General features: G+C 42.1%; 2 protein-coding genes across 2 annotated transcripts; one reads left to right on the top strand and one right to left on the bottom strand.

The window, feature by feature from the left end:
* Nucleotides 1-1,563: 1,563 nt before the first annotated feature.
* On the top strand, nt 1,564-11,270 carry LOC146219490 (uncharacterized). The gene is made up of 3 exons (XM_084695275.1): nt 1,564-1,858; nt 2,100-2,455; nt 10,929-11,270. Exons 1-3 carry the CDS (start codon nt 1,591-1,593, stop codon nt 11,268-11,270), a joined length of 966 nt encoding a protein of 321 aa, XP_084551401.1. The 5' UTR covers nt 1,564-1,590.
* Nucleotides 11,271-11,785: 515 nt separating this feature from the next.
* On the bottom strand, nt 11,786-13,248 carry LOC146219489 (uncharacterized). Its single transcript, XM_084695274.1, is given in 2 exon segments — nt 11,786-12,447; nt 12,450-13,248. Coding segments are annotated over 2 exon segments (1,461 nt in total).
* Between the last annotated feature and the right edge of the window lie 9,402 nt (nt 13,249-22,650).

Below are 22,650 nucleotides of genomic sequence, written 5' to 3'. Positions count from 1 at the left end.
TTACAATAATGGGGGTTTTATATTGTACAGTCAGTGTCAATTTCTCGGTAGATTTAAAAAAATATATAAGTAAAAAAACGTTTAAGTACAGATACGATGATCTAGGAGTTTGGTCCACCTTTTTTTTTTCTTTTTTTTGCCTTTGCTGTCGTATTTGTATGAAAGGCAATTTGATGAAGCTGAAGCATGCTTTGCCCCTTCGAAAAGTTGAAAAATTGTTACTTTAAGCCTAAATCTAGTGTGAATGTTTTTAAAGACAATTTAGTCCATCTGGGTTGTGAGTTAAGGGGGCCAGCCGAACTATATAGCATAGGTGGAAAATCGAGCCAGATATACAAAACTGTATAGTGGTTTGATAGTGTCTTCTAAATTATCTAATGATTATCTATGCCTATTTTCACAGAGAATACACCCTAATCATCTAGGGAGATATAAGACCCTTACTTCAAACACCCAGAAAAGAAAGCCAGGAGCACCAGATGAAGGCCACCCACCCAAACAAGCTAAGTTATGGGAGACCAGAAGAGTGTCCTAGGCCAGTGTTGATAATGTTTATCATACAAGGCCTGCACCCACCTAATGTAGTTGAACAACAGGGTTTCATAGATCTTGTACATCATCTCCAGCCCAAAATTAATGTGATGTCACGCAACACTGTTGTAAACAAAGTTGAGAAAGTTTCCCTGGAAATGAAAAACAATCTGAAAACTGCTCGAGGTGAACTTGAGTTCATTGCCACTACAACTGACTGCTGGACAGCGTTCAGGCGCTGCCCTAGCCTGCAAACAGCTTACAGTGCTCTGAATGATATCCACACTGAGTTTAACATCCATAAAAAGATTACCCGCACCACAACTGATAATGGCTCAAATTTCTTAAAAGCTTTTAGAGTGGCTTTTAGAGTGACAAAAATAACAACAATCCAGCACCTACAGCAGAGAGTGGAGAAGTAGATGATGATAGTGATGAGAATGATGAAGAAGACCAGGATAGCACTGAGAGCGTGGAGTTTGTTGAAGCTGGAGCCATATTGGATGAGGACGACTGCCTGGAATATCAGCTTCCAAAACACCATGGTTGCGCCTGCCACCTTCTCAACTTGGTGTCAACAGTTGATGTTGAGGAGGCAAATATCAGCACAGTCTACAAGCGGGTCTCACGCTCAATGTTTTCAAAGTGCTGGAGTCTTTGGAACAAAAGCGCAAGATCCACCACAGCAGCGATCATTGAAGAGAATTGCAAACTCCAGCTCTTGAGGCCAAATGCAACCAGGTGGAACTCACTCTTCTTAGCAGTGGAAAGGATTGTGAGAATTGCAGCTGTTTGCAGTGCACTAAAGATACCCATGTATGTACCTTCCACTTTTCATTTAAAGCTGAGCTATATATTTTTTCACTTTGAATTGAAAAGCTATAAAACACTATATATACAGTATATTTATTAACCTTCTGCACAGATGATTAGCATTTTTGAATTGGGTTGTTGTTGAATTGAAAGTGTTCCATGAAATAACTATGAAATTGTGTTTTTATTTGTTTTAACAGGTTCACGCCTGTCGAGCTTGCATTTCTGGCAGAATATGTAAAAACGATGAGACCAGTTGCAAAGGCCCTTGATGTTCTTCAGGGGGAGACAAATGTGCAAATGGGGTGGTTGGTCCCAACAATTACATTACTCAAGGCTAAGCTCCAGCACTTCCGCATTTCCGCCAAGTTCTGTGAGCCTTTAATTGATGCACTTCTAGCAGGCCTTGAAAAAAGATTCGGACAGATCCTTACAGATCCAGAGCTGATTGCCGCAGCAATCCTAGTCCCCAAATTCAAGACGTGCTGGACAATGGATGAATGCATTCTAAAACTTGTTAAGTTTGCACTGTTTGCTTTATGCTAGTATCTAATAGAGGAAATGCTTGCATTTGAAGTATCTCTAACATACTAAGCAATTACTGAAGAAATCAAAAGCAAACCAAACAGCAATCTTTATTTGTAAGCCATATAAAGTTGATAAAAATCATAATGCCATCTTTCAGTGTTGTAATTTCAATGTTTTTCATCCAAGTCCATGGTCCAATTTGGTCCTATTTTTGTTTTTCTATTCCATAGGCCTTGACTATATCAAAAGTCACTTGAAGGACCAAGCTGTGGAGAATCAAGGAGAGATCTCCCATTTTTCAGAGGAGGAGGACTTCTTTGCTGCATTCAAGCAGACTAGTTCTCAAGAAAATGCAAAACAGCTTGAGTCCTACATTGGATGCCGAGATGATGCAGTAGAGATTCTTAAGTCTTTCCCGGCAGTAAACAACCTGTCATTGAGGCTTAACACCGCACTCCCAGCCTCAGCAGCCTGCGAGAGACTGTTTAGTGCAGTGGGACTGATCTTTACACCAAAAAGGGCATGCATTGGTTTTAAGAACTTTGAAAATCAGCTTCTTTTTGAGGCTAAACAGAGGGTTCTGGTAATTCCATTGTACTCTTTCTGTCCTACAAACACTCGAAATACGGACATGCACACTTTTTCACGCAAGGACCGAAATGCTCTTGTGACACCAGTGGTGTTGGTAGTGTAGTAGTTTATGTCCAGTTTTATTGCCCAGTTTTTGAAGAGAATTATGGACAAGCATATCTCTCTCTCTTACTCTCTCTCTTACTCTCTCTCTTTCTTTTACTCACACCCACACTCTCTCTCTCTTTTACTCACACACAGACTGATATGCACTTCGCAGTCTATTTATCTCCTCCTCACACAGACAAGCACACTCCTTCCACAGACACTCAAGTTCTTAACATTCTGTTGCTGCTGAAATAATGTCCTGGTAGTTTTGCAGGCCAGAGTATGTCTTGAACTTGAACTTGAGTAAAGAGGTTAAGTTCATACTTTTACTTTTACCAGAGTATTTTTAAACTCAAGTATCAACACTTCTACTTGAGTAACAAACGTGTTTACTTTTGACACCACTGGTCCACAGGTATGTCTAGACCTCACTTTGTAGCTGGGTGCCTAAACTGTTTTGGTGGTTGAACAGTTGCACAGTTTATGTGCATGACTGGAAGGGTTCAAATGACAACAGAGCAAGGGTTGCTAGAGCTGCATGCTACAAGATTAACTACAGAGGGTACAATTTTGTAGGGAAATTGTGGAGTGTGCTTGCAGCCACCCCAGCTGTTTACTGATACCAACCATTCATTGGTTTTTATTGGACTTTGCCCAGAAAAAAGAAAAACTTGCAATGAAAAGAATCCCACAACATTTATTCCAGTCGATATACGACCCAGATATACAAAGCTAGTTCAAAGCAACAAGAAGCTAGCCTGTACAGTGGAGGCTCCTTAGAGGAAGACCATCCTCCTCAGTAAAATAAAAAGAGATGCAGGAAGTATAATATAGTTTTCTTGATCGAAAAAATTAATGTTAGTGTATGTTGTGTAATTTATTACATTTGCCTTCCCACCTTGAGCCCGCACTGATTAGATGTTTCTTTCCTTCTCATTCACCTGGCCCCTTTTTTATATATCCTGTGTGTTGTAACATAATCTATAGGCTATACAGTACAGTGTTATGATAATATGATATATGGAGTTAGACATAAACAAAGTAGAAGACAAAGGAGAAGACCACACCATTACTCCAGTGGCGGCTGCTGGTCTTTCAAAAAAGGGGAAGCTCATTTTTGGCCTATATCATGAAAATGTTTTATTTATTTGGCTAGTTCACTGGCTAGTTAACCCCTACGACACTAGCCAAGCTAGGGTTGCCAACCGTCCCGAATTGTCTGGGACATCCCGAATTATGGGTGATTTTGATTTGTCCCGTCAGTCCAGTCCCGTATTCCAATCACAGTCTTGCCGGCCAATAATAGGCTACTGAAAACGTGCCAAAACTCACGCAAACGTTGCTATAGGACACGTTTCTTGTTTGTGACAGTAGTTGGTTTAGGCCTAAAGCTTTCCAGTGTCTGTGGCATATCGTTAGAATCAGAATCAGAATGGGATTTATTCGCCATGAAAGTTTGCACAGACAAGGAATTTGCTTTGGCAGGAAGGTGCATACAGTAAACATATAGGAATCTTAAATTTAAATATGTGGTCTAATTATACTAAGGATACATAAACTAGCAGTACTAAGTGGAATACAGTTAAAATAAAATAGAATATACAATAAAGTAGAATATAAGTTGCCAATTTACAATATAAAATACAATATAAAATACAAATATTACAGGAGTTGAGTGTAGTGCAAAAAGTTTTTTTTAGGACATTCAGTCAGTGAGAGCTTTGGCCTTGTTGAGGAGGCCAACAGCGGAAGGGAAGAAACTGTTTGTATGGCGTGAGGTTTTGGTCCTGATGGACCGCAGCCTTCTGCCAGAGGGGAGGGACTGAAACAGGAAATGTCCAGGGTGGGAGGAGTCAGCCACAATCTTCTTCGCCCGTCTCACGGTCCTCGAGGTGTGCAGGTCCTCGAGGGAAGGCAGATTGCAGCCAATCACCTTCTCAGCAGTGCGGATGATATGCTGCAGCCTGCTCTTGTCCTTGGCAGTGGAAGCAGCGTACCAGGTGGTGATGGAGGAGGTGAGGATGGACTCAATGATGGCTGTGTAGAAGTGCACCATCATTGTCTTTGGCAGGTTGAATTTCTTCAGCTGCCGCAGGAAGTACATCCTCTGTTGTGCTTTCTTGGTGAGGGAGCTAATGTTCAGTTCCCACTTGAGGTCCTGGGAGAGGATAGTGCCCAGGAAGAGGAAGGACTCCACCGTGTTGACTGGGGAGTCAGACAGGGTGATGGGGGTGAGTGGGGCTGTGTTCTTCCTGAAGTCCACAACCATCTCCACTGTCTTGAGAGCATTGAGCTCTAGGTTGTTCTGGCTGCACCAGGTCACCAGGTTGTCTGCTTCCCACCTATAATCAGACTCGTCTCCACCAGAGATGAGCCCAATGAGGGTGGTGTCGTCCGCAAACTTCAGGAGTTTCACAGACAGATGACTGGAAGTGCAGCTGTTGGTGTACAGGGAGAAGAGTAGAGGAGAAAGGACGCAGCCCTGGGGAGATCCAGTGCTGATGGACCGGGAATCAGAGACTTGTGTTCCCAGCTTAACACACTGCTTCCCGTCAGACAGGAAGTCTGTGATCCACCTGCAGGTGGAATCAGGCACGTTCAGCTGGGAGAGCTTGTCCTGAAGCAGGGCTGGGATGATGGTATTAAAGGCAGAGCTGAAGTCCACAAACAGGATCCTGGCGTAGGATGCTGGGGAGTCCAGTTGCTGTAGGGTGAAGTGGAGGGCCATATTAACTGCATCATCCACAGACCTGTTGGCTCTGTAGGCAAACTGCAGGGGGTCCAGTAGAGGGTCTGTGATGGCTTTAAGGTGTGCCAGCACCAGGCGCTCAAAAGACTTCATTACCACAGAGGTCAGGGCGACGGGTCTGTAGTCATTATGTCCAGTTGGCCTGGGCTTTTTGGGCACAAGGATGATGGTGGAGGACTTGAGACAGGCTGGCACATGGCATGTCTCCAGGGAGGTGTTGAAGATGTAGGTAAACACCGGAGACAGCTGGTCAGCACAGGGTCATGTAAATCAGGGTTTGTCATTGTTGTAGCTCACCCTGGTGCGTGTTGGTATACAGCAGTCCTCACAGAAGCTGATGTATGATGTCACAGCCTCTGTGAGCTCATCCAGACTATTGGAGGCAGTCATGAACATATCCCAGTCAGTAGAGTCCAAGCACGACCGCAAGCACGACCGCATTCCTCCGTTAGAGTATAATGCTATTTCAAATTGTAGTCGAAATAAATGTCTAAGTTCTTGACCAATATCAAAGTTTAAAACAGCACGGAAAACGGCTGCAGAGTATGATGCAAAGTGTTTATTCGAATCTAACACATTGATTCCAACAAACATGAGTAGACCCCAAAGTCTGACTGAAATCTTTCTCTGGACATTTGCTTATATATTTGTTCTCCTTTATTTTATGATATTTTATCATTGGTACATTATATGTGGTCACAGATTCATGTATGTATGCATTTCACACTCGGTTGGTCCATTGTCACAGAATTTGAATAGCCTGGACTTTAACTAACTTTCTCCTTCCAGGGCCCACGTGAGGCCTTGCAGCCCAGCTGCACAGGTTATACTGAGTTTAAGGACATAAATCTGTCCTCTGATATCTGGGCCTTGTAGTTCCCTATCTGGGTCTTGTAGTCCTTCCTGGAAGAAACCTACACACACACTTCTCTCTCTTGCATTCAAACTCTATCTATCTGGTCTTCCACATTTGGCCTCTATATCTTCTATGGTTAAGTGGTAATACTAATCAGTCAAGAGCTTTGCATCTGGTTTATAGCATATACAAGTAAAAAGGTGATTAAGAGGTTCATTTTCAATCATATAATCTATACCCTTTTCTCCATCTTCATAATTACAGCTGGGTGATGTTTTTTCCACAACACAAGAAAACAACATGAATTTTGAGAGAAACTTGTAATAAGTGTCTTGACCATTACCATGAACATTACATCCAAGTAAGTACAGTAGTGGTTTGCCAAAATTGCACTGAAATTAGTAGGTTTATGGTAGGGCTAAACCTTGCAATTTCCTTTATTGTTGGTCAGCTGTTGGCGCAGAGAAAGTGTCCCTCATTTGAGGGTTGAGGAAGTTGGCAACCCTAAGCCTAACCTTCTGTATTAATAAATGAATGATTTAACAAAACAATATTAAACTTTAAAAAAAGGAGGAAATGTGGTTAGGTTAAACTGAAACAAGGAATGTGGTGTATAATTGTATGAAATGTATTATGAAAATTGGCTAGCAATTCCGTCAAGCAAATACCAAGAAATAGGTTGCAGCTGCCCAACTAACAAGGGACATCCTGGGGACGTTCAGTGACGTTCCTATTTGATGATGATGAACTTTATTGGTTTGTCACAGTTTAAAAACTGAATTAAAAACCACACATGTCCACACATAATTAATCATTACATTACACAATATAAACAGATATTTAGATGAGTGTACGACAGACAATATATTACGGATAAAATACCAACAAACTGTAAGCTACAAATGACCACACTGATTTAAAAGACGTGTCAGATATGGTATGGGCGAGTTACTATATCTCAGTGTGTTAGCCTCCGGAAGGCTGAGTTTTTATCAATTTCTGGTGCTTCTACCTGAGATGTCAGATCTTCACTTCGGCAACCAGTGTGCAAATTCAGAGTTCTGAAGGGATCTGGCAAACTTCAGACGCTTTTCAGCCAGAGTAGTAAGGTCCAGGTGTGCTAGTGCATTTGCATATCCAGGGTAGGCACGGCCCATGATGATTCGGCAGGCTCTCTTTTGAATCCTTTCCAACTGGCCAACTTGTTGTTTTGTTAGTCCAGGGGTGCAGATTGGGCACAGCATACTCATACACAGCAAGTAGGGGCCAGATGTATCCCGTGTAAATCACCAATAGTTCAATAGATGATAAGCTGAACTTTCTGAGACGCTTGAGAATGAACAGCTTTCTTGCTGCTTGTGCTGACATATGCTTGACTTGCTCATCCCAACGCAAGTCGTTTGGAATGCGGAGGCCAAGTATCTTTACACAGGAAACAGCTGACAAAGTTGAAGAGTTGATTTGCAGCGGAGGGAACAGCGGAGGGTTCCTGCAGAACGTGATGTGCATTGCTAGCCACTTGGCATCTTTTAGGAGCAAGTGGTTTTTCCTTGTCCAAGAGTTTAGTTGGTCTAAGTCGTTTTGCAGACAGGAGGGGATGTAGATGGTTCTTGTTTCCAATAAATTCATGTCATCTACATACTTCAATGCAAAGTTGTCTGTATCACTTGCATCATCATCAATCATAACAAGGAAAAGGATGGGGACAAGTAAAGTGCCTTGGGCAACTCCGCATGAGATTGTCTGCCATTCAGAAAGTGATCCTCTGTACCTAACTCGTTGTTTCCTTGCAGTAATGAAATCACAGACCCACTGAACTAGTTCTGGTCTCAGACCCTTGTCTAGTAACCTCTCGTTGATGACATTTGCAGTAGTGGTGTCATCTGGCGCCCTCCCAGGGATCACTATGGTACAGCTAGTTTTCCTCATATTTGCCATGTTCATTGCTTCTTGGTGCCAGTGACGTGGGTTTGAGTTCTTCAGTCTGCTAACCCGGTCTGCATAGTAGTTCTTTCTTGCTGAGGTCAGTGCTCTTTGTATCAAGTTCCGGTAGAATTTCCAAACAAGTGGAAGCTGACTATGGAAGGCCTTCTGCCTTAGGCTGATCAGGTGTTTAATGTGGGGAGAAATCCATGGTTTGTCAGTCTGTTGGGATTTGTAGATTTTGGCCGGGAAGGTGTTGACAGCACTTTCTATCATGGACTGGAATGCATTTGCCTTTGCAGTTACTCCCTCCACTTCATACACCTTCGACCAGTCATAAGACGTAATCCACTTCCCAAACTCATGCATTTCTGCTTCTCCCATCCGTCGAACGGTCATCTTTGTGGGCTTGTTGTTAGCAGGTTTCACTACTGGGGTCTAAAGGACTGTCAAGTGGTCGCTGAGACCCTATTTGGTCCCCTATAGGTTATACCGTGACGTTATCCTTAGGACGTCCTTTGGACGTTAAAGTTCTTAAAAGGTCACAATTTAGTCAGTTATAGACTTTCAGGGGATGTTCCAGGAACGTCTCTGGTTGGTTATGATATGACATTATGTTGAAAACTTTCGAGGGGACATTCGGGACATTCCAGGAACGTCCCTGGTTGGTTATGAAACGACATTATGTTAAAAACTTTCGGGGGTTCCATAACATCATTTATTGGTCTTAACGCAACCAACTAAATTCCGAATGGATATTTTTAGGCCGTAAGGTGAAGCCGTTTTTCGTTTCATCCCGTTCCCATATATGGGGAACTACATTCATTTGATTCTGAAAAAAACACCTATTGGTTTTGAGCAAGAGAAAAAAAGTTCTCCATGTGGAATCCTGCAGTTAATTTTGTATTAGTGTTTAAAGTCAGCACTAGTTCTTTCATCACATAATTATATTTTGATCATGAGTGATGAGGAAATCATCACGTGCTTACCGCTAGACCAATAAAGTGGCCGCTTTTTGGGTAACACTTTACAATAAGGGTGCATGAATTATCATTCATTAATGCAATAACTAATGCATGAATCATCATCAGTTAATACATAACTCAGAAAGTACTTAATGATGCACTGATCATGAACACATCATTTGGTAATAGGGAGTCACATATGATTCACTATGATTTAAATCTGGAATCATGTATCAATTCCTATTGACATTAACACATTAACTGATAGGTGAGTGAACTACTTTAGTTAATCGTGCAAACTATGACTGTTAGTTAACTGTGTGAACCAAAACCCTGAGTTAACAGGGTAATTCATGTGTTAATTTCTACAATGGCGGTATCCATGGATTGAGACGGTAATTAATCAAATTAATGTTAATTTGTTAACAGTAATGTGCCTCCTCAAGTAAAGTCACAACATGAGTTACATTCACTAATCAATAACTAATTATTTACTCGACAAATACTTACTGTCTTTTCAGAGAGACAACTTTTAAATAAACTCTGTTATGAGTTGGAATCCTGCATTACAGTCAAAATAACTTGACTACCATGCCGTTTGCAAAACGTATTATTTCATTCGAACAACACATGCAAGGCCAACCTTTATTATATTTTTGCTTATCATAGACGTAATCTATGTTCTGTATACTTATATGCAGGGGTGCACATAACTTTTTCAGTGAGTTACGCAGGTGAGTACCAGGAGATGGTGTCTGGTACGCAGCCCCCAAAATTCAGCAGACTGCAACTTGGCACGTAACTCCCCGCTGATTGTGTGAGCGATGCTCTGATTCGTGTGCCCCCTTCACGTAAATGATATACATATGCACGACATTTACTCCTAGCTGCTTCAGTAAAGTAATATATTCAGAATAGGAAGACATGTGACGTGCATGTTTAGCTTTAAGGAAGGCGAGGAGAAAAATATTAAACAGAGTCTCGCCATCTGGCAAGTGGGCGACAAGACATTTTCTGGGCTGGCTTGTTTACTAGCGATGGCTTGCGCCACATTCGTGTGCTGCTTGCTATTTTCATTTTTGTAAAATAAAGGATGGTTAAAAGGGACCTGTTTTGTTTGCTAGATATGGATATGAGCCGCAAATCTTGCACCACATTTCAGTGCGCTCATGATTGTTAGCTTCAAGCCACTGCACATCTTGGAGCTGAACATCTTGGATTTTTTTCGGCTCTGGCTCCAGTTGGCGTTTCTTTGTAGATGGCGAAATGCCAAGGAAGCTACTGAATGTCTGTTGATTTTTGGACATCTCTGACCATATAGTTGACAACCAACATGTCGTGTAAAGTTAGATGATATCAGTCAAGTACGCAAAGGCGCGCTGTAATACAAGTGGCATTACGCATTCCTGGTTTTTGTCGCACATGCATACCCGCGTACCACTTATGTGCACCCCTGCTTATATGTTATGTTATGCCAGGTTGCTTTGCGTTGTCTTGTCCTAAGTATTTTTCAGTGACCTTGTGGTGTTTTGTGCATCTGACAATAAAATACTTGAACTTGACTAGAAATTCCAGTTAGGATTGCCCCTGTGTGTTGCAGGTAGTCCACTGCAGTTGCAAGCAAGGCAAAAGTGAGTCTGGAAGATGTTCCTGTATGTCTGCAAGACTTTCTTGTACTGATTTGTCGGTGCCAAAATTGTGCAAATGTTACCCAGGAAACAGAGGAAAGGGCTACATGGGATGACAACTCTGTTTATAGCTATAGGGATGATAATGATGCTTAAGGATGATACTGATGATTAGGGATGATACTGATGAGGAAAGATGTTACTGATGATTAGGGATGATTCTGATTTATTATGGTAAATAGGTGTGTGCTGACCAGGAGATGGAGGAAGGTGGCTGTGTTCCTCAGCAGGCAGGCTCTGTGATGTTGTGCCAGCAGGCAGCCAGGGACCGTGGGAGGCACAAGAGGGGGCAGAGTGGGTTGAGGGACCGGCGATGGAAAGTCCGGAGCTGGAGGGCGCCCCGAGGGACACCTGCCTTCTGCGGCTGGGGCGGGAGCCGCCAGACAGGGTCCGACACAGTCAGAAGTGGCTTCCGAGCACCTGTCTTTGGCCCGCTGCTGCTCACTGTCTGCCCTGGCCAGAACTTGTGCTTCCCTCCTCGCAGCTTGGTCCTCCGCCTCCTTGATGACGTCGGACATCTCCTGAGGTCTCATTTATAAAACTGTGCGTAGGATTCTTACTAAAAGTGTATATACGCCCAAAAGCTTAAAATGGCATACGCACACAAAAATTCAGATTTATAAAACCGTGCGTACGCACACCTGTACGCAATGTTCCCTTTATAAATCACAGATTACCCACAAGTGTGCGTACGTGAATCAGCATTGTACCCCGCCCTGAACACGCCCATTTTAACCATAAATAGTCAATGCAAAGTACCTCATGTGATCTTCATGATAATTATGAAATTGAATGAAAAAAACGTGTGTGAGGAAAACAAAATATATAAATATTACGAGTAATGTTCTTTCCACATTCAATTTCTGCAGTCTGACTACAGTACGGTCATCTGCCTCGCCAATTCCAACTGTTTTCAAAATGTGCGTAGGCCTACGGGAGGGTCATAGTTTGTGTGGAGGACCGCACCCGTCAAGTTTGTTTTTTATAAATCACAACCTTTGCATGGAAAGTGGCGTACGCACATTTTCAGCCCCGTTTTGTGCGTACGCAAGCTTTATAAATTAGACCCCTGGGCTGTCAGTAACCTGGCCTTGGTGACATTCCTCCTGACCTTACCAGTGTTGTATTTGATTTCGGTTAGGAGGTGAGCCAGGTCAACTGAAATCCGGCCTGATGTTAGCAGGGGATGGGTGAGGTAAGGATTTGGGGGAGGGGGAGGAGGAGAGGCAGGTGGAGCAGGTGGGGGTTGGGCTGGGAAAGGGTGATTGTGTTGGGAGGGGAGGGCAACATCAGGCGCAGCCCAGGAAGATGCCGATGAGGTTGGCGGAGGTTGCGAGGAGGTTCCGCACCGCGGCCCAGACGGCATGACCCGTGACCAGTCAATTGTCATCGAGTCCAGAGGGTAGATGCCACACCTCCTGAACCCAGCCACCACCACTCTCCGATCCTTCACCCTCTGGTAGGAGTCTCTTAGGACCCTAAACTCCTTCTTAGAAACCAAGAAGGAGTGGCTCACTGCCGACAGATCTCCTGTAACACCAGAGAAATCTGCCTTCAAGGGTCTGAAGAAACTCAGATCCAAAGGCTGAAGGATGTGAGACGTGTGTGGTGGCAGGCACAGGAGAATGACACCCTCCCTCTGTGCCGCCCGGACCAGCTCTGGATCCAGGTGGGACTGATGTCCATCCATTGAGAGCAGGAGTGGTTTGTCGAGCACTTCCTGAACAGCTCACTGTCCATGTACCCTGCTGGCGACTTCCCATAGAGGGCATTGGGAACCCCCTCTTTATTGTAGGGGCCCCCTGGATATCCCCCCTTGTAGATGATGAAAGGGGGGATATCCTGCCCAGCTGCGTTGAGGCAGGCCAGGACGGTGATGTGGTCCCTGGTTCCCTGGGCCTGCCTGTAAGAGTGTTTAGTCCCCTGGGGCAAAATGACCTTCCTTCTGGTAGCATCCAGCTGAAACCCCGTCTCGTCACAGTTGTAAACTTGACAGGGTATCTCCCTCAACCCGTGCTCCTCCATGGTGATGGTGAGGAGCTTAAAATACTCCTCTATTGGCGCCCTCTTGGCGCAAAATGCTCTCCCACGGTCAATTATGTCTGGGGTCCGGGCAGTCAGGCGATGGTGGTGCCGCTCCCTGAAGTTGATCCACCACGTCTGGCCAAGCCCAGTCTTGGGGGCTGCCTGGTGGCGGAGGTTGTAGATGGCCAGAGCGTGGGCCAGGACCTGAGGCTTTGTCAGTGGAAACCCAAGACTGGCAGAGTACAAGAGGTACTCCACCAGGGAATCCTCATCTGCAGGGGTGAGGAGAGTCCTCTGACCCGGAACACAATCAGAGGACACCCTTCCACTGACTCGGTCACTCAGGCTGGTTTTTGGGACCCCAAACTCCTGGGCTGCCTGCTGTAGATTGAGTCTGCCTGCCTTTACCTCTTCTTGGGCCTGCGCCATGGCCTCCTGGGTCCACTTCCTTGTGGTCCTCTCCCTCTTTCGGAGTTGCCAGATGTTTGGCATCTGCAAATACACATTTATTTTGGTACAGTCAGAAATTTAATTTAAAAGTAGTTTAAAATGCCTTAATGTTGATGAATTCTATAAATTGCCATGTAAAGGCACATGCATATTTGCCACATGCATAGACATATGTATATATATTTACCTTAAACCATTGCAGATTTACAATTTCTATATCCATCTTTTCTTTTCTTGATCCTCCTGTATAGGAAAAAACTCTCATACTGACACACGTTACCTACCTTTCTTTTCTGTTTATTCTCTTTTCTTTGCTAACTTTCTTTTCTTTCAAGTCTTTCCTGCTTCTTCTCTTCACTATCGCTTTTCTTTCCTGCTTCTTCTCCTTGCTATCTTTCTTTTCTGCTTCTGCTTTTTCTCCTTGCAATCTTTCTTTTCTGCTTCTTCACTTCTCCTTGCTGTCTTTCTTTTCTTTCCTGCCTATTCTTTTCTCCTGGATATTTTTCACGTCTTTTCTATTCCCTTTTCCTCCTTATTTTCTCACTCTCCTCTCTTCCTTTGCGTCTCTGTCTGTTCAAGCAGGAACACAAAAGAGAAATGAGCACTTATTATAAAATACTTGATGTAGCCTAGCTTGTGAAATTTTGTGAAAACCCGTTCGGGTTTTTTGAAAACCCGTTCGGTTTTGTGAAAACCCGTTCGGGTTTGGACAGTAGTAGCTTACACCGTTTGGGATTGGACACAGTGACGTTGTAGCTATAATACCGTTTGACAACCAATTTGTGTAAATATATCTTCAACTTAAGTTTTAGTATTGACAGTTTAGTTCTTTGTTATTGTGTTTTTAATAGTGTTTTTTAGTTGGCTAGTTTGGAGTAATTTAGCGCACTCCTGTGAAGGTGGGCCACCCGAAGGACAGACTTTGAGGTAAATGTTTTAATACCAACTTTAGCTCTACTATCTATGTATTTGTATGTTTATCCAATGTGAAATAGCCATATCGAAAATTAATGTATATTCATTTCTAGCCAATTTGAGTTGGCACTGGTTTTCTAAGTCGGCTAAATTGAGACGTCGTATCGTCTTATTTGTACAGTAGCTAGCTAACGATGTTACCGATAGCACTAGCTAGCTCTAAATCGGATGGCTACACACTAGTGGTGTCTTCTCTTTAAGGATAAAGAAAATACAAAACAGCTGAAGCTACTTTTTGGACAGTTGAAAGCTACAGCTCTGGGCTGCGTTTCCCGATAACGATGGATCGTAGCTGTTACGAGGGTTCTCTACGATCAAAAAAACGATCCATCGTTATTTCTTACGTGCGTTTGCCGAACATGCTCGTAAGGAGAACCATCGTACGTGTCTCTTAAGTTGCACTTAACAAGACGCTGTCCATTGTACTGAAATGTGATTCTTCTGACGCAACTTTAAGACTTTAAAATGAATCCTGAATGAGTCCTTTTCAACGTAGGCCAACATTGTGCTACATGAAGGCAAAGACAAGAAGGTGAACGTGCACACTATGTTGCATCTGAGTTTTACACCGGTGTTAGGACCTTGCAATCAGCGACACAGGATGCTACATACCAATAGGAGGCCTTGGAAATTAAGTGGGTAAGTCTCCAAATTGAGGTGAGGAAGCTCTTGTTTGAAGAAATGAAGTTCTCAAGGCCCTCCATTTCTGTTCCTATTCTTCTGCCCAATCAAAAAGGTAGTGTCAAATTATAGCCTAAGCATACAATGTTTAATTAAGTAAAGGCTGATTTGTGTATTGTATCATATATTCAGTGTTGCCTGTCCAATCCTTACATGTTTTTTCACCTTAAAGATCCATGTGAGGGGCAGGAGCAGGGAGAACTAACTCCCATAAAACAACTATTTATCAAATTACTTGTGCCTTAGTTTTTAACTCTTCTTGGTGCTACTCTTTCCATAGGCAAATATATATGAGTCCTATATTTACTACTTGTGGGGAAAATTGAAGATGTAACACATTAATCCTGTATAAGAATGATTCTGTGTTCAGCATTCCTTGTGTGTAGAGAGAGGCCTACCCCCAAATCTGGACTTTGGGTAACACTAGGCATATGTAAACAAGGAGACCTGGGCTGACCACTCTCTCTTACTGGAGAGGCCATAAAATATGTCTGGCCTTATCTGTGTTGGGTGAATCATGTGGTCAAGCTTACAGGGGTCAAAAGGCACACACACACTCAAGCACACACGCGCACCAGGTCTACGCAAGGAACCAATGAAGAAGAGCCATGGAACATTTGCATGCTTTTGTCTTAACCAATGACTGTCAGAGTGCTTGTGCTTAAATAGTTAGCTAGCACAACATGGTAGCGGACAAACTTGTAGCACAATGGCGTGTGATGTTTTTGTCTCCATATGGGCCGGCCGCAAGCAATAAAGCTTTCTTAAACTTGTTCACCGACTGACTGTGCAATGCTTGATAGATTAATATTTCTGACACTACTTGATTGAACTACGAGGTTAAAAACCATGCATATAAATGGTATCACACATGGCATGTCCCATCTAGCAGCCTAAATAATTGGGGTGTGCTTGCCTTCGGCGAGCGCAAACCATTGTTATCTCACATATATATTATTATTATTTCTTTTTGCCCCCCTAAAACTTTGTTAATATTTGGACTACGTAGACAACCTCGGTGTCAAACGTTTCGTTTTGGTAGCCATTGAGTTGCTTGTATTGGGATTTACGTTCCGTTGCACGGTGTAAGTAGAAATGACGTTTTTGAGGTGAAAAGTGAAGCTAACGGTGGCTAACTTGCTAGCCACAGTCACTGACGTCGCTAACGTCAATAACGTCACGAAAACACGTGTGACTACCTGTTGCAGAACATTAGTTTAGCAGCTTGTTAACTTCTGGGAGATGATAGGCTAACTAGAAACGCTACAAGCAAAGAGGCAGGGTGAACTATTTACTCATTTAACATTGTCATAAAACAAAATTATGAAATGTAGTGTATAATATGATGTACGCATTGTTATTAAGCTAGTACATCTATTTTCGGAAAGAGTGGTCTGCGGCTGATGCGTTAGCATCATGAGTCATCATGACATAGCCTCTGTTGCCCGGGCGACACAGGGCATACATACAACATAATGCTACATCTGTTTTCAATCGTTAATTAAACATTCCTCACAAATACATTTTCGTTTTTGGATTTATAATTTTATTAGATTACAAGTAAACGATTTGACTAGCCATGGTGATAACCATTTACTAATTTAAAATTGTGATACAAAACACTTGTGAAATATGTATGCTGATGATTATAGCTACTGTAGCGCTAGCTAGCTAGTCTAGCTCTACTTTCGTAAACGGTGTAAACGGTCTCCTATTTTCACAGAGAAGTTAGCTCTAGCTGTTACACCGGCACATCTCTGCTACTATCTGTCACCAAAGGTGTTAGACCGTAAGTTAGAGCTAACTTGCGACCTTGTCTTCCATTCCAGATCGCTTTGGCCTGCGGAGGTAGCCTACAATACTGTACAATATACGAGTGGCAGGTAGCTACAGTATAACGACAAATTAGTTAGCCTAGCTGTTAATCCTACAGCTAATTTTTTACCTTTCGTCGTCTGTTCCAGACCGCTTTCGGGAGGTTACTTTACAATTCGTCCAGCCACCAGATATATATTGCACTATACATATTACATCTCGTCAGCTTTGTTGTCTTTGCACTATTGGTCAGCTAGAATACAAAGTCATTCTTTACAGTCAAGTAAGTTAAATGTTCGGTTTACATAGTTATAGGCCTACACATTATAACAGATCAGAGTGGTTTTCAAAGATGCCTTTTACATTCATACGTTTCTGAGCTTACTTTTAAATAACATAAAACATGTAGTACGATGCTTTTATTAATCAGAATGACCTACACCAGCCTGCAATCGACTTTTGGGTCGGGACCCACCACTTGAGAAACACTGTCCTACACATAGACAAATGCAATAGACGTCCCATAGCTTACACGGGACCCTTTCAATACAGCAAAGATGGGTGTTCATTTTTGAATCATTTATGTGTTGTGTAAAATTGCATTAAATTTGATGTGTTTCTAACCAGGTGCAAATTTATCTTCCAGACCTGCCGTAAAAAAAAAATCCACTCTTCCCGGACAAGCCTAAGCTACATGGCTAGACTGTTGATACAGATCAGAATCCATCATATCTTGGACACTCAAAATCAGCGAATCTTGCAGCCAAATCAAGTAGCCTATATATATAGGCCTTTATATGGCTACAAACTTCTGCTCGGTTTCTAGCTGGCTACTTGTTACAACTTTGTTGCATAAACTTCTGCTACAAACTTCTGCTGGGCGTCTAGCATATGGTCTAGCTGGCTATTTAAGTAACAACTTTGTTGCAGGAGCATTCTTTGTCTACATTGCGAGCTAACAGTGTCCGGTAATGATGTCACTATAAATAATGATGTTAAACCGAGACCACTAAGCCCTCAAAGAAAATGTAAGGTCAAAGAAACAAAAGAAAGGTTTGAGGTTACTCTGAAAATTATTAATAAAATAGGCTTGTAATAATAAAACTGCTAAATCCTTCTCTAACTAGGCTCCTCTATCATGCATAATGAAACACGTTTTTTAAGTAATCAATGAGCCTGTGCTTGCCCTCATTACTCAAATGATGCCATTCAGGGCGTTAAAATTACATAATAGGACGAGTGTCTCAGAAATAATATAGAGCTATATTTGTCTTCAAGGCCAACCAATGAGAATATTGTGAATAAAAACAACACAGATACAGGCGGCAAATAAACAGGCAGATGTTAGCCTTGCATTGTTTGAAAAAGAAGAAGCAGGAAGCCAGCTAGTATATAAGAGGCAGATGTTGGATCATATCACACCATGGAAAACCAAAGTTGTCCCCACGTCTGGATCGTTGGCAGGTCGTTGGTCTACTGGTTTGCGCGGCACGTTGAGGTCGGACTGTACCCCGACCTTGCACTGGAGTGCCATATTTAATGGGTACGGGTGAGGGGCATGAGGTGGGCAGACCTTATGCCTAAGCTCCGTGAGAAGCATGGCATGCTTCCCAGCCCGGACATAATGGTGCTCCACGTCAGGGGAAACGACCTCGGCCAACTGACCGGGGTAGACCTGACGAGGCAGATGAAGCGAGACCTGGGGGCCATCATGGAGATGTTCCCAAACACTCTGTTGGTGTTTTCGGATATCCTGGAACGCTGCGTCTGGAAGTATCAGAGGAGCACCAGCGCTTCTGGTATCGACAGGGCAAGACGTCGAGTCAACGCAGCCGTGTCTAGCTTCCTGGCCGACCGTGGGATGGGGAGCATTCAACACCCCCAAATAAGACACGGTTTCGTGTGGACCGACCCAACGGTGTCCACCTTGATCACATTGGAAACAATGTGTTCTTGGGAAACATCCAAGACGGTCTCCGACGACTCCTGTGCTAGCCACAGCACACACAACAACGGCTCTTTTAAGAGCCACCCAAAATGTAAAAAAAGAGCAATTAGACCGTTCAAAGTGCCGTTGTAATTTTACAACCATGGGGCAGGGACGGACTGGGTGTAAAAATAGGCCCTGGACTTTGATCCAGACCAGCCAACCAAAACCGGTCCCGTATACGCCACCACAGCGAGCGCCCTGCTAATGCATGCAAATTCTGTGCCTGATGTGATGCTTTGGGACTTCCACACTTAATGCGAGCGAATTATTTAGGCTGATTTGAGCGAAAAGTAGTTTTTTGAGCTTGACGTAAAACAAACAAACATAGCCTTTTGCCCAATTGGTAAAACATTGTGTAGTGAAGGTGTTTACGTTTCTTAACCTGGTTTTCCATCTTTATATTGTCTCTCTAGCTAACTTTCGATCTGTCAGTGTCGCTGTTGTGTATATAAGCGGCACAAAGGGCTGCATAGACGTTCATTTGGAATAGACCAACCGGCCTGGGGGAAAGGGGGGCCGGCAAACCGTGTTGCTCAATCTTCTTCCAACATTTTTATTAGTCGTAAAAAATTATGGGTCGGAGGGCCGGCGGACCTCGGTGTCCGGTAGGCTACTCTAGGCCTACATAACGAGCAACTCTACATTCATACGTCTCTGAGCTTACTTTAAAATAACAGAAAACATTAATATATTGAAGTTGATAGGCTACATTTAGATGCTTTTATGAATCAATATGTCCTACCACTTGAGAAACACGGTCCTACACATAGACAAATGCAATATTAGACGTCCCATAGCCTACAACCTCATAACCAGGTGCAACAGTTGCCTTGAGAGTATTAAGGAGTTGAAGAAGCAGATGCTGTGTCTTCCTCTTGTTGGGCAACCAAAAAGTTGTTTATCTGATTACAATTCAATAAGTTACCTGGCGCTGCATCTTCATGAGCTACATTTGGCCTCCTTCTCTTCCAACCAACCAGTATCACCTCTCCTCCATCTGAGTGATGCATGTAATTTTTACAAACTTATTATCAAGGGAACACAATGCTCAGAACTGCAGTCATACATCTAAATGCTTTTTGAAATATGTGAACACCAGGAGAGTATGGGCAGCTGGGGCAGCCGCAAGCACACCCTCACAATTTCCCCAGAAATGGTATGCTCTCTAGTTTAATGTACAAATACAAGCATCTCAATTCAACCTATTTACTGTCTTATTTTTTTGTGCTGACTATATCTACAATGTTGCATCGGCCAACAGCTTTCCAAGACCATGCTTGCAATCTCAAAATTCTCACATATTGGCCACAAATGACATTGTGACTAATGACAAAAACATAAGAAAATATGTTATTTATGAAATTTTTGATAAGGATTTCTAAGTGTTTTATGGGTCATTTGACTGCTTGGCCACCTCATTGCTGCTTCAGATTGGACACACTTGTTAGCCTGGTCCTAACCAGACCCTCGTACATTTCATTTGTACAGAGGGTCTGGGATCCCCCCATTGACAAACGTTAACTTCCTTGAAGGCGGGTCCTCTGTTGAAGTTTAAAACAATGGATCTGCCGAGAGCCACTCTGATTTGCCATAACCTATCGCAAGCTTTCGCCTTAGCCAACTCATGTTTAAACAGCCACAGAAGCATGTTTTAACACTCAAAACATCAAGAAAACCATTCAGCCAGAAGTTACATGCCAAACATTGTAAATGCATTGAAAACGCTATTCAGGAGCTGAAAAGCACTTTAGAGCAATAAAAAATGAAAGTCTCTAAAAGTGAATCTAATGGCTAAACATCTTCAAAAAAACACCTTTACCATGTTTAAACAGCCACTGAAGCATGTTATAACACTCAAACCATCAAGACAACCATTCAGCCAGAAGTTACATGCCATACATTGTAAATGCATTGAAAACGCTATTCAGGAGCTGAAAAGCACTGTAGAGCATTACAAAAATGAAAGTCTCTAAAAGTTAATCTAATGGCTAAACATCTTCACAAAACACCTGTACCATGTTTAAACAGCCACAGAAGCATGTTATAACACTCTAAACATCAAAAAACCATTCAACCAGAAGTTACATGCCAAACATTGTAAATGCATTGAAAACGCTATTCAGGAGCTTAAAAGCACTTAAGAGCAATAAAAAAATGAAAGTCTCTAAAAGTGAATTTGATGCATTGAAAACGCTATTCAGGAGCTGAAAAGCACTTTAGAGCAATAAAAAAATGAAAGTCTCTAAAAGTGAATCTAATGGCTAAACATCTTCAAAAAAAAACCTTTACCATGTTTAAACAGCCACAGAAGCATGTTTTAACACTCAAAACATCAAGAAAACCATTCAGCCAGAAGTTACATGCCAAACATTGTAAATGCATTGAAAACGCTATTCAGGAGCAGAAAAGCACTTCATAGCAATAACAAAATTAAAGTCTCTAAAAGTGAATCTAATGGCTAAACATCTACACAAAACACTTGTACCATGTTTAAACAGCCACAGACGCATGTTATAACACTCAAAACATCAAGAAAACCATTCAGCCAGAAGTTACATGCCAAACATTGTAAATGCATTGAAAACGCTATTCTGGAGCTGAAAAGCACTTTAAGGCAATATAAAAATGAAAGTCTCTAAAAGTGAATCTAATGGCTAAAAATCTTCACAAAACACCTTTACTATGTTTACACAGCCCCAGAAGCATGTTATAACACTCAAAGCATCAAGAAAACCATTCAGCCAGAAGTTACATGCCAAACATTGTAAATTACTTGAAAACGCTATTCTGGAAGTGAAACGCACTTTAGAGCAATACAAAAATGAAAGTCTCTAAAAGTGAATCTACTGGCTAAACATCTTCACAAAACACCTTTACTATGTTTAAACAGCCACAGAATCATGTTATAACACTCAAAACATCAAGAAAACCATTCAGCCAGAAGTTACATGCCAAACATTGTAAATGCATTGAAAACGCTATTCAGGAGCTGAAAAGCACTTTAGAGCAATAAAAAAATGAAAGTCTCTAAAAGTGAATCTAATGGCTAAACATCTTCAAAAAAAAACCTTTACCATGTTTAAACAGCCACAGAAGCATGTTTTAACACTCAAAACATCAAGAAAACCATTCAGCCAGAAGTTACATGCCAAACATTGTAAATGCATTGAAAACGCTATTCAGGAGCTGAAAAGCACTGTAGAGCATTACAAAAATGAAAGTCTCTAAAAGTTAATCTAATGGCTAAACATCTTCACAAAACACCTGTACCATGTTTAAACAGCCACAGAAGCATGTTATAACACTCAAAACATCAAAAAACCATTCAACCAGAAGTTACATGCCAAACATTGTAAATGCATTGAAAACGCTATTCAGGAGCTGAAAAGCACTTAAGAGCAATAAAAAAATGAAAGTCTCTAAAAGTGAATCTGATGGCTAAACGTCTTCACAAAACAAATGTACCATTTTTAAACAGCCACAGATGCATGTTTTAACACTCAAAACATCAAGAAAACCATTCAACCAGAAGTTACATGCCAAACATTGTAAATGCATTGAAAACGCTATTCAGGAGCAGAAAAGCACTTCATAGCAATAACAAAATTAAAGTCTCTAAAAGTGAATCTAATGGCTAAACATCTACACAAAACACTTGTACCATGTTTAAACAGCCACAGACGCATGTTATAACACTCAAAACATCAAGAAAACCATTCAGCCAGAAGTTACATGCCAAACATTGTAAATGCATTGAAAACGCTATTCTGGAGCTGAAAAGCACTTTAAGGCAATAAAAAAATGAAAGTCTCTAAAAGTGAATCTAATGGCTAAACATCTTCACAAAACACCTTTACTATGTTTACACAGCCCCAGAAGCATGTTATAACACTCAAAGCATCAAGAAAACCATTCAGCCAGAAGTTACATGCCAAACATTGTAAATTAATTGAAAACGCTATTCTGGAAGTGAAACGCACTTT

The sequence above is a fragment of the Hypomesus nipponensis genome, chromosome 28 (assembly GCF_054491055.1).
Source record: "Hypomesus nipponensis isolate SF chromosome 28, ASM5449105v1, whole genome shotgun sequence".
Taxonomy (NCBI): domain Eukaryota; kingdom Metazoa; phylum Chordata; class Actinopteri; order Osmeriformes; family Osmeridae; genus Hypomesus; species Hypomesus nipponensis.
This window is presented reverse-complemented; position numbering and strand designations above follow the sequence as displayed.

What these genes read in the sequence shown, in the direction of transcription:
- LOC146219490 (XM_084695275.1), top strand. Translation starts at nt 1,591, where the DNA reads ATGAGACCAGTTGCAAAGGCCCTTGATGTTCTTCAGGGGGAGACAAAT. An exon ending in GGATGAATGCATTCTAAAAC is followed by an intron (nt 1,859 to 2,099) that starts TTGTTAAGTTTG and finishes TTTTCTATTCCA; the next exon opens with TAGGCCTTGACTATATCAAA. An exon ending in AGGCTAAACAGAGGGTTCTG is followed by an intron (nt 2,456 to 10,928) that starts GTAATTCCATTG and finishes TGTGCTGACCAG; the next exon opens with GAGATGGAGGAAGGTGGCTG.